This window comes from Daphnia pulicaria, chromosome 9, assembly GCF_021234035.1.
Source record: "Daphnia pulicaria isolate SC F1-1A chromosome 9, SC_F0-13Bv2, whole genome shotgun sequence".
In the NCBI taxonomy this organism is placed as follows: Eukaryota; Metazoa; Arthropoda; class Branchiopoda; order Diplostraca; family Daphniidae; genus Daphnia; species Daphnia pulicaria.
This window is the reverse complement of record NC_060921.1, coordinates 3833685-3849771: the sequence shown is the minus strand read 5'-3', so window position 1 is coordinate 3849771 and position 16087 is coordinate 3833685. Positions and strand designations below refer to the sequence as shown.

General features: G+C 42.0%; 6 protein-coding genes across 10 annotated transcripts in view; 5 read left to right on the top strand and 1 right to left on the bottom strand.

Moving 5' to 3' along the window:
- LOC124313083 (dipeptidase 1-like) overlaps positions 1 to 16087 on the top strand; it is a 1013891-nt gene that overhangs the window by 491493 nt on the left and 506311 nt on the right. The window lies entirely within an intron of this gene.
- LOC124313070 (gamma-aminobutyric acid receptor subunit beta-like) overlaps positions 1 to 16087 on the bottom strand; it is a 53009-nt gene that overhangs the window by 25327 nt on the left and 11595 nt on the right. The window lies entirely within an intron of this gene.
- Positions 623 to 15872, top strand: LOC124313407 (vitelline membrane outer layer protein 1 homolog). Its single transcript, XM_046778326.1, has 4 exons — positions 623 to 667; positions 727 to 763; positions 14977 to 15186; positions 15258 to 15872. The coding sequence occupies exons 2-4, from the start codon at positions 738 to 740 to the stop codon at positions 15562 to 15564; spliced, it is 543 nt and encodes a 180-aa protein (XP_046634282.1). The 5' UTR covers positions 623 to 667; positions 727 to 737; the 3' UTR covers positions 15565 to 15872.
- LOC124313366 (vitelline membrane outer layer protein 1 homolog) overlaps positions 2839 to 16087 on the top strand; it is a 242008-nt gene continuing 228759 nt past the window's right edge. Inside the window, exon 1 of the mRNA XM_046778268.1 lies at positions 2839 to 2884. The gene's annotated coding sequence lies outside the window, so the exon portion shown is untranslated. The remainder of the gene's footprint in view (positions 2885 to 16087) is intronic.
- On the top strand, positions 4480 to 5624 carry LOC124313385 (vitelline membrane outer layer protein 1-like). Of its 2 annotated transcripts, none has more exons than XM_046778298.1 (3): positions 4480 to 4747; positions 4833 to 5082; positions 5159 to 5624. In XM_046778298.1, the coding sequence occupies exons 2-3, from the start codon at positions 4844 to 4846 to the stop codon at positions 5502 to 5504; spliced, it is 585 nt and encodes a 194-aa protein (XP_046634254.1). In that variant the 5' UTR covers positions 4480 to 4747; positions 4833 to 4843; the 3' UTR covers positions 5505 to 5624. The 2 variants fall into 2 exon arrangements, with proteins under 2 accessions (XP_046634254.1, XP_046634253.1); XM_046778297.1 differs by having other exon boundaries at positions 4481 to 4770.
- Positions 9080 to 12687, top strand: LOC124313394 (vitelline membrane outer layer protein 1 homolog). Of its 4 annotated transcripts, none has more exons than XM_046778310.1 (4): positions 9080 to 9236; positions 9302 to 9551; positions 9612 to 9734; positions 12380 to 12687. In XM_046778310.1, the coding sequence occupies exons 2-4, from the start codon at positions 9313 to 9315 to the stop codon at positions 12564 to 12566; spliced, it is 549 nt and encodes a 182-aa protein (XP_046634266.1). In that variant the 5' UTR covers positions 9080 to 9236; positions 9302 to 9312; the 3' UTR covers positions 12567 to 12687. The 4 variants fall into 4 exon arrangements, with proteins under 4 accessions (XP_046634266.1, XP_046634265.1, XP_046634264.1 ...); XM_046778309.1 differs by lacking the exons at positions 9080 to 9236; positions 9302 to 9551; positions 9612 to 9734 and adding exons at positions 10178 to 10249; positions 11765 to 11879; positions 11941 to 12193 and having other exon boundaries at positions 12257 to 12687; XM_046778308.1 differs by lacking the exons at positions 9080 to 9236; positions 9302 to 9551; positions 9612 to 9734 and adding exons at positions 11633 to 11874; positions 11941 to 12193 and having other exon boundaries at positions 12257 to 12687.

The following is a 16087-nucleotide window of genomic DNA, read 5'->3' as shown; positions in this document are numbered from 1 at the left end:
ATTACACGCGTGAAGAACAGACGGTTCTATTTATAGCCTCATGTTGCTGGGCAATTCCTGACTGATTTCTTTATTCAAGTAGAAATGAGGTAGAAATAAACTTTTCAATCTATAACTTTTTGTTCGTCCATTCATTTCAATATGCTATACACTGTAAAGTGATGATTATGTACTTACTTCATTGTTTCCTTTCGAAAAAGTAAAAAAAAACAACGTATTTTTCAAGTCCTATCCCACTGACAAACTGGGAAATTTGGATTCGTATCGAGATCGAAAAACAAAAATAAAAAAAATGAACATACTGTGGAAAAGGTTATTTAGTTTTGTAGGAAATTACTTAGAACAACCGGGCTACATTCCAAAACAAAAGGCCAAGTTGTAGTACAAGAAATGTTACGTAAAGAACAGGGTTGGGTAAAAATTTGAATCCTAATGGACATGGAGTCTTCAACAAAATATTTCGCAACTCGTTGATCATTTTGAAATTAAATTTCTTAAATCATTTCGATGCAATTCCATTAGCATGTAGGCTACATCGATCTTTGTTCGCTTTTTCCGACACCCCCCCCCCCCCAGCCTAATGCGCATATAAGCAGTGAGAATAAATTCAATGTTCATCAGTTGCCTTGATTCGTCAATCCGTGACCAGCACTCGCGAATAAAGAAGGTAAGTCTAAGTCATTTCTATCCCTATCAAAATTCACCCTGTGACTTACTTGGATTTAGTCGGATTTAAGATGGTCAAACTCATGAAATTCGTCGTTCTCCGTCCGTTCACTAACGCCAATTACGGCCACTTTCTCGGGCGATTGGGGTAGAGTCGATAACTGCCCCCAAGGTGAAAGGGCAATTGGATTCTTACAGAAAACTGAGCCAGACCAAAGAGATAGTGACGACACAGCGCTAAACGCCATTGCTTTCGTATGCTCAGGTGGAAGTAGGATTCTCTCGACTGAAGGACTGTAAGTGATAAAATAATTGCAGGATTCACCAAGGTACTATCGTCTATTTCCTGATTGCAGTTGGGGAAATTGGGGTAGCGAAATTCGTTGCCCGTCTGGCAGTTGGCTTACATCATGCCAACTTCGCGTTGAACCTAAGCAGGGAGACGGAGACGACACGTCGGCCAATAATTTGAATTGCAAGTGCAGCAACGGCGAGACGTTGCGCGGCGACGGGGCCAGTTGGGGCGATTGGAACGCATGGTCCAGTCCGTGTGAAACCGGCATCATAGCTATACAGACCAGAGTGGAGGGAAACCAAGGGAGGCGAGACGACACGGCTCTCAGCGACGTACAGTTCACTTGCTTGCCCAAGCGTAAAATACAAGAGGCGCTTGAATAGGAAGAACACAAAACCAAGAACAGTTGTTTTTTTAATAAGCCTTATTGCTGGACGATTCTAGACTTACTTTTTTAATTTCTATTCTGTTTTATAATATTTTTTGAGTTCTCCTAACATATGGGGTAGAAGTACACGTTTCAGTGGTTTACCTCTTGGTTTGTACATCTTTCAAAATGCTGCATGTATCGTTTGAAAGGACCTGCCATTACACCGGCACCTCTGGTTATTGATGGGTCAACTATACAAAATGCGCATTGAACGCAGTACAATTAAATGTGACTTGAAAACGGCTGGTTAGTTCAGACCTTTCAAAAGTATTCCAATCCACATTTCAAATGTAGTAAACAAATTCATTTGGGGGGAATCCAGGGTGAATTTGATTCATCTATTTTAAAACGTTCTCTTCCATGTGTGATTGTAGACGAACGGGGGAAAACATTTTTGTTTGCTAACAAGCTGAGGGCGATTATTTCACTCACTTCAATTGTTTACTTGAAAAGTAAACGTAAAAGCGCATTTCAAAAATCTCGTACAACAAAAACTTAAAATACTGAAATAAATTATTTCATTTATTTCAATTTTACAATGTGAAATAAATCTCTAAAATGTAAAGATGGGGGAGGACCAACATGAAATTGGTTTCCAGCATCAAATCGAAAACAAAATAAAAAACAACGTCGCGATAGTACACATTACGAAAAAGTTGTTTAGTTTTGTAAAGATTTTCGTACAACAAGTCCAGTTGGCAGTTGCACAAATAGGAGATGTTACGACAAGAGAACAGGGTTGGACACCTGGCCAACGAAAAACTTGTAATCCTAACGGATGCATGCCCAGCACAAAATTTTGTAATCCATTGGTAATTAAGAAACCATTTCGCAATTTGGAAAGGTTTTGTAAAACCTCCACTCAAAGCGGGTTTTCGTTCGATGATGTTTTATTTCCGTAACGCGCATAATTTAAACAAATCAAAAATACATCAAGAGAGATTGGAGGCATACACACGGCCCTTTACTGTGTAGCCAGCGTCAAAGTCTACAAAGACACAACTAAGACAAGTTTAAAACGGAGAACGAGCGAGCCAGCACCAGACCAAATAAACGGCCTGACACTAGACCCGAGAAGGGGTGAGCCAGCAATAGACCGACTGAACAGCCTAGCATTGACTGAGAAGAACTGCGTTGGGTGGGGTTTTATACAAGTCAAAACAGGGTCAAACGCGGTCATTGACAGTGGAGTCAAGGTTAGCGTGGGTCGTAAATCAGAAGGGGGGAATGACTTGCATCGAGGTCAGCGAGAGCAATAAACCGCAATAAACAAACGAGGGGAATGAACTATTTTGCCGATAGGTAGAACGCTGACAGCCAATCCTAACAATTTTAACTTGCAAGCGTCAATCTCCCTCGCTCGACTTTACCGTCCCCCCCCCCCCCCCCCCCCCGCCTAACGTGAACCGTATATAAGGGGTTAGAATCAATTCAATGTTCATCAGTTCACTTGATTCATCGACCAGTGGCAACCCTCCCGAAAACAAGCAAAGGTACGTAACGATTTCAATTGTAACAATCAGCGGCAAACCCTTTCGATAACGAAAGTACGTGACGATTTCGATGGGTAATAAAATTCAACATTGTATCATCATTATTTTTATTTAGTTGGATTTAAAATGGGTAAACTAACGAAATTCGTCGCTCTCACGGCTGTTCTTTGCTGTTCACTAACACCAACTACGGCCACTTTCTGGGGCGATTGGGGCAAAGTCGAGTACTGTCCCGAAGGTGAAAGGGTGATTGGATTTTCACTGAAAACTGAGAGAGAGCAAGGCCGTGGCGACGACACGGCACTCAACGCCATTGCTCTCATATGTACATCAGGAAGCAAGATCACCTCGACTCAAGGACCGTGAGTGTTAAACTGGAATTTTGGCAGAATTCGAGAAATCACGACCTGCTTTAATTAGCGAATTTTTCCTAATTTCAGATGGGGAAATTGGGGTGGCAGATTTGTTTGCCAGTCCGGCGGCTACATAAAATCGTGTCAACTTCGCGTTGAACCGTTCCAAGGTTCCGCCGACGACACGTCGGCCAACGATTTGAGCTGCACGTGCAGCAACGGAGAGACGTTGATGGGTGACGGGACCGGCTGGGGCTATTGGAACGCATGGTCCAGTCCGTGCCACAATGGCATCATGGCTATGCAGACCCGAGTGGAAAAATCACAAGGGAGAGGAGACGACACGGCTCTTAATGACGTTGAGTTCACTTGCTTTCGCAAACGCGATCTTTTGTTGCCGCAAGTGAACGCGTCAAATGCAATAAAAGCGTGAAGAGCATAATTATTTTAGTCTTGTTGGTGGATTAATTCCTGCTATTCTGATTGATTCTTTTTATTAAAATTATTGTCACATGTGGGATAGAAATACACTTTTCAATGGGTTTACGTTTTTATTTGAAGGTTTTTTAAGGAAATTAGGTTAATCAATCGAGCTAGTATATCCAAAACTAAATGGGCCAAGTTGAACGAGAGAAGATGTTACTCAAAGAACAAGGTTAGGACCCTGGTAAAAACAAAATTTTCTAATATATGGACACATGTGCCGCCCATCAAAACATTTCGTCATCTTTTGACAATTATGAAATTCAATTAGATCAATTTGTAATTTCATTGGGATAACCCCCGTAGGCCCGTACAGTACGCCGATCTTCGCTCGTTTTTTTCCGTTTCCCCCCCCCACCTAGCGGTCAAATACATCTTGCGATAGATAATGAAGCGCTCACTATTCGTCATTTCAGTTTATCCGGTTCATTCATTATTTGTTTGATCTTTTCTCATGTATGATACCCTCCCGTCAACAAGATATAGCTCATCAATTCGTAATGATTATTTCCATAGAAAACGCCAAACGGATACAAATATAAAAATACAAATTTAGTTTTTGTCGGTTTTTGTTGTTCAGAATATCACAAAAATTTAAAAAAAAAATAAACTTCAACTCAAAGTTCCCTTTGCTTTGAGTCGTTAATCAGTGGCAGACACCATCATCAACAAAAAAAGGGATTGACGTGATATCCCGGAATTTGAAGAAGCGGAAATAAAACCGGAAAACTGGTTCTAAAGAGCATCGAAAACAAAATAAAGAAAACAAATATAAGCGAAATCAAGGACACCCTGCTGAAATGTAAATCCTCTCACAGTCTGCTGATTTGACCTCGCCGATAGGTCCCACAAAACCCCGGCAGTGGCAACATTTTCACCATTTGCACGTTGCACAATTTATGATGAAAACGCAAGCCTGGTTTTTCCCCGACTTTGGTGAATCGTATATAAGTGATCAGAGACAAGGCAAAGGATCATCAGTTCGTTTGATTGCTCAAGCAGCAACAAACACTTTCGCCAAAAAATCGTAATATTTTTTTGAATAAAAAAGTAGACTGTAAGATTGTCGCCTGATGATTAATTCGCTAACACAATTTTTACAATCCATTTAGTCGGAGTTAAAATGGCTAAACCAATGCAATTCGTTGCTCTCACGGCCGTTCTTGGCTGTTTCCTACCTACGACGGTTACGGCCACTTTCTGGGGCGATTGGGGAAAAGTTGAGCACTGCCCTGAAGGTGAAAGGGCCACTGGATTTTCATTGAAAACTGAGAGAGAGCAACGACGTGGCGACGACACGGCACTCAACGCCATTGCTCTCATATGTACATCAGGAAGCAAGATCACCTCGACTCAAGGACCGTGAGTGTTAGACTGGAATTTTTGCAGCATTCACGAAATCACGACCTACTTTAATTTGTGAATTTTCTGATTTCAGATGGGGAAATTGGGGTGGTAGATTTGCTTGCCAGTCCGGCAGCTACATAACATCGTTCCAACTTCGCGTTGAATCGTCCCGAGGTTCCGGAGACGACACGTCGGCCAACAATTTGAACTGCAAGTGCAGCAACGGAGAGACGTTGAACGGCGACGGGACCAGTTGGGGCGGTTGGAAGGAATGGTCCAGTCCGTGTGAAAACGGGATCATGGCTATCCAGACCCGAGTGGAGGGACACCAAGGGAAGCGAGACGACACGGCTCTCAACGACGTGCAGTTCACTTGCTTTCTCAAACGCAATCAGATGCTGGCGCAGGAGATTGCGCCAAACGCAATAGAAGCGTGAGGGGCAAAGTTTTCTTAGTCTTGTTGCTGGGCGATTCTTAATTAATTTCCGTTATTCCGATTGATTCAATTTTTAAAAATTATTGTTACATGTGGGATAGAAATAAAGTTTTCAATGGTTTAAGTTTTAATTTGAAAAAATTCCCTTTAAGAAAAGAAAAACAAAATGTGCGATGGAAAATGTTGTTAAGTAGTTTCGTATGAAATGAACTATCCCGAAATCAAACTGTACAAGAGAAGATGTTACGCCAAGAACAGGGTTAAAAACCTGGTCAAAACAATGTTTCGTAATTCGTGTGACACAGGTTTCCATCACACAGTTTTGCAATCTGTTGATAATTTTGTAATTTCAACTTAGAATCATTTAATAAATTTATTGAAATTTACGTTACGTCGATCTTCGCTCGTCTTTTCCATCCCCCCCCTCCCCTTGGTTGGACGGAATCAATCTATCTAACGGTTCACCTAGCGTGAATCGTATATAAGGGGTTAGAATCAATTCAATGTTCATCAGTTTCTCCATTCATCGACCACTGGCAAACAACTCCCGGAAAGAAGAAAAAAATTTACGTAACGATTTCGATGGGTAACAAAATTCCACTGTGGTCTAACTTTGATTTGGATTTAGTTGGGTTAAAAAATGATTATTAAACTGATGCAATTCGTTGCTCTCACGGCCGTTCTCGGCTGTTTTCTACCTACGACGGTTAAGGCCCAATCTTTGGGCGATTGGGGCAAAGTCGAGTACTGCCCCAAAGGTCTAAGAACGATTGGATTTAAATTGAAAACTGAGAGACCACAAGGAGACGGTGACGACACGGCGCTAAACGGCATCGCTCTGAAATGCCCAGACGGTAGTTGGATTTACTCAGCTCAAGGACCGTGAGTGTTCAAATAAACTTTTATTTAGTTGCAACATTTACCAAGACATTTTAATGCAAATGTTGCGATTTCAGTTGGGGAGAATGGGGCATAGAAATTCTTTGCCCATCTGGTTGGCTTACATCGTGCCGACTTCGCGTTGAACCTACGCAGGGAGACGGAGACGACACGGCGGCCAACAATTTGGAATGCAAGTGCAGCAACGGCCAGGTATTGCTAGGAGACGGAGAACATTGGGGCGATTGGAATGAATGGTCCAGTCCGTGCGAACAGGGCATCAGGACCATACAGACCCAAGTGCAAGAACCACAAGGAAGTGGAGACGACACGGCTCTCAACGACGTTCGATTCACTTGCAGTGCGTTGGGAGGTTGAAGTACAGCAGAGTTTTATTAGCCCTTTTGCTGGAAGTCCTAGACTTATGTTTATTCTTATTAATTATTTTAATTGATTCAATTTTACCGTTCTTCTAATGTAGTAATGGTAGAAATAAAATTTATCAATGATTTTATCCAAGTGTGTGTTTTCATCATTTCGGAATGTTACATTGCATCATTTGAAAGGATAGTCGACTGGCCATTGGATTAAAGGCCGACTGCGTACGGAACCAAAAATCCGTTCAGTTTCATCAAATCGCACCCATCACGAGCGTCACAATTTCAACTCAACAGGTGGACAGATGAAGGCCACAAAAAGGTGAAACATATTGTAACGGATCATGTTGCACCAGATTTATATTGATTAATGATGTCATGTTGTTCGTGTTTCTGAGCGTTGCAGGTGTTCCAAACGTGCTGATTGAACGTTCGGCGTATTGTGGGACTCGTATGGACGATCCATGAGTTCATAGTGCGTGACTTTATTGTAATTGCATTTCCGTATACGTGTCGTAAAATGTAACCTAATCATTTCTAGAACTGCGTAGTTAGACGTCAACTAGTCGCCTAGTTTTCCCCCGCCTTTTCTGAAACGTATACAAGTGGTCAGAGGCAAAGCAAAGGATCATCAGTTCGTTTGATTCCTCAAGCAGCAACAAACACTCTCGCCAAAAAAACAAAAACAAAACAACGTAATATTAAAGAAGGTAGTTAATCATTTCGCATCATGACAAATTCACTAATTAAATTTTTATTATCCATTTAGTCGAATTTGAAATGGATAAACCAATGAAATTCGCTGTCGCGGCAGTTCTCTTTTTTTTACCTGCGATGGTTACGGCCACTTATTGGGGCGATTGGGGCAAAGTCGATAACTGCACCCAAGGTGAAAGGGCAATTGGATTTTCATTGAAAACTGAGAGAGAGCAAGGACTCGGTGGCGACGACACGGCACTCAACGCCATTGCTCTCATATGCACATCAGGAAAGAGGATCACCTCGACTCAAGGACCGTGAGTGTTAAACTGGAATTTTGGTAGAATTCGAGAAATCACGACCTGCTTTAATAAGCGAATTTTTCCTGATTTCAGATGGGGAAATTGGGGTGGCAGATTTGTTTGCCAGTCTGGCAGCTACATATCATCGTGTCAACTTCGCGTTGAACCGCCCCAAGTTTTCGGCGACGACACGTCGGCCAACGATTTGAACTGCAAGTGCAGCAACGGCGAAGAGACGTTGATTGGTGACGGGACCGGCTGGGGCTATTGGAACGCATGGTCCAGTCCGTGCCACAACGGCATCATGGCTATCCAGACCCGAGTGGAAAAATCACAAGCAAGTGGAGACGACACGGCTCTCAACGACGTCGAGTTCACATGCTTTGGCAAACGCGATTAGATGCTTCAGCAGGAGAGTGCGCCAAATGCAATAGTAGGGTGAAGAGCATAGTTTGCTTAATCTTGTTGGTGGACGATTCTAAATCATTTCTGTTATTCCGATTGATTCAATTTTTCAAAATTATTGTTACATGTGGGATAGAAATAAAGTTGTCAATGGTTTAAGTTTTAATTTGAAAAAATTCCTTTTAAGAAAAGAAAACAAATGAGCTGTGAAAAATGTTGTTAAGTAGTTTCGTAGGAAATTAAATATACCCGCTAATTAAAGGGCCAAGTTGTACAAGAGAAGATGTTACGCCAAAAACAAGAGTTAGAACCCTGGTCAAAACAGAATTTTGTAATTTGTGTGACACACGTTCCCATCACAAAGTTATGCAATCTGTGGATAATTTTGTAATTCAATTTCTTAAATCATTTTGTAAATTCATTGAAATGATAGAACGTCAATCTTCGCTCGTCTTTTCGTCTCCCTCCACCTAGTGTGAATCGTATTTAAGGAGTGAGAATCAATTCAATGTTCATCAGTTCACTTGAGTGGCAAACACTTCCGAAAAAAACAAAGGTTTGTAACGATTTCGGTTGGTAACAAAATTTACTTTGGGTTAACTTTGATTTGGGTTGAGTTGGATTTAAAATGGCTATACTGATGAAAATCGTTGCTCTCAAGGCTGTTCTTGGCTGTTTTAGGTTGTTTAGCCTTATCTGACCTGATTTGTCATTTGTTTTCTTTTCGGTTTCGTTAGTATGAAAGTCTCCCGTCAACAAACAGTAACTTATCAATCCGCAAAGATTGAAAGCGGAAACAAACATCTACACCAAACATTGAAAGTTGCGGTAGGAAAACCATGTAAAATGATTTCATAGCACTTCGAAAACGCCGATATAGGTCCCGAAACACCAATTGCAGTTGCAACACGTTCACGTACACAATTCGTGTTGTAAACGCAAGCCTAGTTTTCCCCCGCCTTTTCTGAAACGTATACAAGTGGTCACAGACAAGGCAAAGGATCATCAGTTCGTTTGATTTCTCAGGCAGTAACAAACACTCTCGCCAAATAAAACGTAATTTTAAACGAGGTACCGATAGTAAATAATTTCGCATCATGACAAATTCACTAATCGAATTTTTATTATCCATTTAGTCGGATTTGAAATGAGTAAACTGCTGAAATTCGTTGCTCTCGCGGCCGTTCTTGACTTTTTTCTACCTGCGACGGTTACGGCTACTTTCTGGGGCGATTGGGGCCCAGTCGATTTCTGCCCCTTAGGTGAAAGGGCTGTTGGATTTTCATTGAAAACTGAGAAACCACAAGGATACGGTGACGACACGGCACTCAACGGCATCGCGCTGAGATGCTCAGGCGGAAGTAGGATTCGCTCGACTGAAGGACCGTGAGTAATTCAATCATTGCAGATTAACTTAGGCTCTAATTGTAAATGCTCCAATTTCAGATGGGGAGAATGGGGTAAGGAATTCCTTTGCCCCCCTCAGAGTTGGCTTACTTCATGCCAACTTCGCGTTGAACCTAAGCAGGGAGCAGGAGACGACACGTCGGCCAACAATTTGAACTGCAAGTGTAACACCGGTCTTGAACTGACTGGCGACGGGGGCAGTCGGGGCGATTGGGTGGCATGGACCGACTGCCCCAGAGGCATCGTGACTATACAGACCCGAGTGGAGGCAAACCAAGGAAAGGGAGACGACACGGCTCTCAACGACTTTAAATTCACCTGCTGGGAAAATCGTCCAAAGATTTAGACGCGTCAACGACAGTCGGTTTTATATCTGTGATTGAGGATGATTCTCTAGTTCATTTTAGTTTCAAGTTCTTCTTACATACGCTGTACGGATCCAACAAACATTTCTAATCGTTTAAATAGTCAAATAAATAAGAAGGTCAGCCTATTTTTAGCTTTGATTCAAACAAAGAAACGTACTAGCGTGAAATAATCAAAATTAAACAAGTGGGAAGACAATAATAAATGATAATGATGATAAACCGGTTTCACTGGATTCACAGCGCACCGGAAAGAAAATAGAAAGAAACATGTGAATAGAAAAAAGAAAAGCGATAACAACTTGTAAAAATGTAAATCGATTCGCATTCTTCATTTGGCCTCGCCTACAGGCCACAACAACCTCGGTGATCTCAAACGTTACAATGTTTCTCCTTTTTGGTTTCCTGTGTGTTTATTCTCCATGTTGGTGTGATCGTATAAAAGTGGTCAGAACCAAATAAAAGGACCTTCAGTTCCTTTGGTTCGTCAATCAGTGGCAGACAAGAGGAAGACAAGTCCCGAAAAGCCGAAAAGGAAACGCAACATTGAAAAAAGGTATATGGAATAATTTCGTTTGATAACAAATTCCCTAGTAGACATTTTTCTATCCAAATTAGTCGGATTAGAAAATGGCTAAACTGATGAAATTCGTTGCTCTCACGGCCGTTCTTGGCTGTTTTCTACCTGCGACGGTGATGGCCACTTTCTGGGGCGATTGGGGCGCAGTCGATTTCTGCCCATTAGGTGAAAGGGCTGTTGGATTTTCATTGAAAACCGAAAAACCGCAAGGAGACGGTGACGACACGGCACTCAACGGCATCGCGCTGAGATGCTCAGGCGGAAGTAGGATTCGCTCGACTGAAGGACCGTGAGTGTTTAAATAATTGCAGGATTCGCTAAGGTTATAATCTAATTGGCCCCGATTTCAGATGGGGAGAATGGGGTAGCGAATTCCTTTGCCCGTCTGGCAGTTGGCTTACATCATGCCAACTTCGCGTTGAACCTAAGCAGGGAGCAGGAGACGACACGTCGGCCAATAATTTGAACTGCATGTGTAACACCGGTCTGGAACTGCTTGGCGACGGGGCCAGTCAGGGCGATTGGGTGGCATGGATCAACTGCCCCAGAGGCATCGTGACTATACAGACCTTAGTGGAGGGAAAACAAGGAACTGCTGGAGACGACACGGCCCTCAACGACTTTAGATTCACTTGCTGGGAAAATCGTCCAATGATATAGACGCGTGAACAACAGTCGGTTTTATCAGTCTGATTGCTGGATGATTCTCTTATTCATTTTACTTTTAAGTTCGGCCTTAAGTTCTTCTATCACAACTAAGTGTAAAATTCGTTAAGATTTAACATATCGCACCAACCACAAGCGAACCGACACGATTCCAACTTGAATGCTGGACAGATATGTGAAAATCGTTTGAATATTAAAATATTCAAATACAAATAATAAAAAAATAATAATAAAATAAAATAAAAAAATATCCTGAAAAATAAGAAGGTTGGCACATTTTGAGCTTTGATTCAGACATTCAAAAAAAGAAACGGACAAGCGTGAAATACTCAAAATTAGACAAGTGGAAAGACATCCTGGAAACTGGTTTCACTGGATTCACAGCGTAGCGGAAAGAAAATAGAAAGAAAAATGTTAGCAAAAAAAAAAAAGAAAAGCAAGAACAACTTGTAAAAATGTAAATCGATTCGCATTCTTCGTTTGGCCTCGCCTTCAGGCCCCAACAACATCGGCGATCTCAAATGTTAGTACAATGTTTCTCCTTTTTGGGTTCCTCAGTGTTTGTTTGTTGTTTTCCCCAGGTTGGTGTGAATCGTATAAAACTGGTCAGAACCGATGCAAGAACCTTCAGTTCCCTTAGTTCTTCAATCAGTGGCAGACACTCCCGAAAAGGAAACGTAACATTTAAAAAATAAGGTATACGGAATAATCTCGCTTACAACAAATTCCCTAGTAAAAATTTTGCTATTCAAATTAGTCGGAATTGCAATGGTGAAACTGGTGAGCTTCGTTGCTCTCACGGCCGTTCTTGGCTGTTTTCTACCTGTAACGAAGGTTACAGCCACTTTCTGGGGCGATTGGGGCAAAGCCGAATACTGCCCCTTGGGTGAATGGGTGATTGGATTTGCATTGAAAACTGAGAAACCGCAAGGAGAGGGTGACGACACGGCACTCAACAGCATTTCCCTGAAATGTTCAGGGGGAAGTTTGATTTACTCCACTCAAGCACCGTGAGTAATTAAAATCATTGCAGATTCATTGATAAGTCTCTAATGTAAATGTCACGATTTCAGTTGGGGAGACTGGGGTAGCAATTTTATTTGCCCGGCCGGCAGTTGGCTCGATTCATGCCAACTTCGCGTTGAACCTATGCAGGGAGACGGAGACGACAAGGCGGCCAACAATTTAAACTGCAAGTGCAGCAACGGAGAGACGTTGAATGGCGACGGGACCAGTTGGGGCGATTGGAAGGAATGGACCAGTCCGTGCCGCGACGGCTTCATGGCTATACGGACTCGAGTGGAAGAACCACAAGGAAGTGGAGACGACACGGCTCTCAACGACGTCGAGTTCATTTGTTGGGAGAAGCGTGATTCCAGATAGACGCGTGAAAAATTGGCTACGCTTTTTCCAGTCTTATTTGCTGGGCGATTCGCTAGTTCATTTTATTTTTCAGTTCTTCTATTATTGTTGTAGTAACACAAATGTCAATGGATTATCTTTGGCTTGTTCATCATTACGGAGTGATACACTGCAGCGTTTGAAGGGAAAACCGGTTGGATTGATGGTCGACTGTTTACGGAATCGAAAATTCGTTAAGCTGTATCAAATCGCACCAATCAGAAGCGGAGCCGACACGATTTCAACTGAAACGCTGGACAATTGATTATTTAACTTGATCTGACCCTTACTATTCATATGGCTAGTGTATTTTAAATTCATCTGTTATTAACACGATGTAGCCAGACAGAGAGAAATAGACGGGAATCGCAGTGGCAAATACATACCCCTGAAAGCAAATACTCCGGCCGTAATTTGCTGTGTACTGCGTCAATAATTTGATCTGACAGTGCAGGAACGGTTTAATGAGTGTCGAAACTGCACATACAGACTCGAGTGGAAGAATACCAAGGAAGTGGAGACGACAAGACCGTCTCCTCAACACCCCCCACCCTCAAGGGGTTCTTGTCTCTTTTTCTGGTGGTTCACTTGACCGGAAAAGACCACGGAAAAAAAAAGAAAAACAAGAAAAATACGTCAGTCCGGAAACATTCGCTAAATCTCGGAAACATTTCTGGTCGGGCGAGTGGGGAACCCCTTGATTGGAAGTGAATGCGCAAAATGCAACAGACGCGTGAAGAGAGCAGACAGTATTACTAGTCTTGTTGATTGGACAATTCTAGCCTGATTACTTCATTCAAATGGCTTACAAGGTTTAGTTCTTCTACTTACATACGGAGAAGAAATACACATTCAACCGTTTTGACTTTTTGGCTTTTCCTGAATTTCCAATGGGACCAACAATGAAAATGGAAAGAAGTCAAGTGGGAAAATGTCCCAGGCGATTAATGGTTTTTACAGAACTTACAGAACTTGAACAAAAAACTCATGGCAATTTCTTTTTGACTTACAAGAAAAGTAGAAAAGCGCATCTCACAAGTCTCGCACAATCTGCTAACTCATCTGATAAAAGGTTCAAAAAATCGTGGAAAACCCGCCATTCAAAATTTGTGTTGGACACGCAAATCTTTCCTGCCTGGTTTCCCCCCAGCTTGTAGAAATCGTACATGAAGGAATCAATTCAAATGCTCGTCAGTTCCTTGATTCGGTGCGGCGATCCGGCACTAAACAGCATTTCACTCAAAATGCTCAGGCGGTAGTTGGATTGACTCAACAGAACGACCGCGAGTGTTCAAATAATTGCAGGATTTACTATTAAAGGACGTGCTAATGTCAGATTTGGAATTCGGAGTAAACATTTTGAATGCCCGTCCGACAGTTGGCTGACATCACGCCAACTTAACGTTTGAATCTGAACAGGAAAACGGAGACGACACGGCGGACTGCAATTGAAATTGCAAGTGCAGCAACGGCGACATATTGCACGGAGACGGAGAGTTTTACGACGTTTGGCAAGATTGGTTCAATACGTGACAGAACGGCAGGAGACCTCTCAACGACGTTGCATTAACTTGTTGTGAAAACTGTCTAACAAAAACGACGCGTGAAGGACAGGCAGCTTCATTAGACTGGATGATTCTAACTTGTTTAATACACATTTCAATGCTTGGTCCTTCAATGCTTGGTTCCTCCTAAATCGACAATGTCGTTGATGCGCAATTGGAACGCTAATGGAAAGCAGTCAAGCGGGGAAACGCCCAGGAGTGCGAATGGATTTACACAACTTTGGTACAATTAAACATTCTCCTCGTCACCTTCCCTCGGCGATGAACATTTAATCATTAAATTGATGGGCAAAATAACTGAAAATTATGTACGCATGTACACAAGCTGATGACGATTATTTACTTACAAGAAAAGTTTAAAAAACGCATCTCACAAGTGTCGCACAATTTAAAAAAAAAAAAATGTTATTGCTGTAAATTTCAATGTCATCCAAAATAGCCTTGATTGCAAATGTAGCATACAATCAGCATATTTAAGTGGGAGGAAAAGCAAAAAACTGGTTCTATCATCGAAAACAAAGTAGAAACATCCCAGTTAAACCATCGCCCAGTTAACCCTGAAAAACTCAAGTTCGTCTTTATTTTGTTGCAAAATTTGCGTTAAACGCCCTAACCTTCCTTTCCGGTTCTTCCCCAGCTTGCGCGAACCGTATAAATAGGGAACAGAATCAACGCAAAGAATCATCAGTTCTCTTGGTTCGTCAATCGGTGGCAATCACTGTCGATAATAATAAAGGTACGTGTTGATTTTGCTAGCTTACACTTTTACTTGTATTCAATTATTTTCGGGTTTTAGTTAAATTCAAAATGCTGGTGAAATTCGTTGCTCTTACGGCTGTACTTTGCTGTTCACTTACGCCGATTACGGCCATTTATTGGGGCGATTGGGGCAAAGTCGAGAAATGCCCCAAAAATCAAGTGGCAGTTGGTTTTTCATTGAAAACTGAGAGAGAGCAAGGAGCTGGCGACGACTCGGCACTGAACAGCGTTTCCCTCAAATGCGCAGGCGGCACTTGGATTTACTCAACTGAAGGACCGTAAGTGTTCAAATAATTGCATGATTCACCAAGATACTAACTAAATACTGTTGTGAATGTCCTGATTTTAGAAAGGGAATTTGGGGTAAAAATTTCATGTGCGCGGAAGGCAGTTGGCTGACATCGTGCAAACTTCGTGTTCAATCTAAGCAAGGAGCCAGCCACGACGACTCGTCGGCCAACAATTTGAACTGCAAATGCAGCGATGGCGTCACGTTGAACGGAGACGGGCTCAGCAACGGCAAGTGGCTAGATTGGAAAAGTACATGCCCTGACGGCATCATTGGCATTCAGACCCGAGTGGAGGCAAACCAAGGAGAAGGCGACGACTCGGCTCTCAACGACGTTTCATTCACTTGCGCCGTAGCGACAGATTAACAAAATTCGTGAAAAACAAACGGTTTTATTAGATTGATTTCTGAATGATTCTTGATTCTAAAATTTGTTTTATTCATTCCAATTCATTTCTTCTAACTTGCTCATCATTTCGAAGTGCTTCTCTCGTACCAGTTACGTGTAGAAGCGAAACAATTGCAACCGAAACTGCTCCCCGTTAAGAAGCCAATCTTAACCGATGCAAGATTTGGTGAATTGCGTACAATTATTAGAGATACGACGGTTGTAGCTTTGCTGAAATCAAATTGAGTTTTCCTTTTTCTTTAAAATACATTTCTCTTTCATCATTATATTATTGTTTGAAATTTTGTTGTCCACCGGACAAAAGTGTGAAGAAGCGTCGATTAGAGAGTACGAAGTCGTTCAGTCATACTTAAATGAATTATTGGTATCCCAAACTTCCAAAATGACGAATCAAATAGGGTATAATGGCTTTCAGAATGTCAAAATTAGAATAACATCAATCTCCCCTTCGTAATGCAATGAGATTCGAGGATATAGCTCG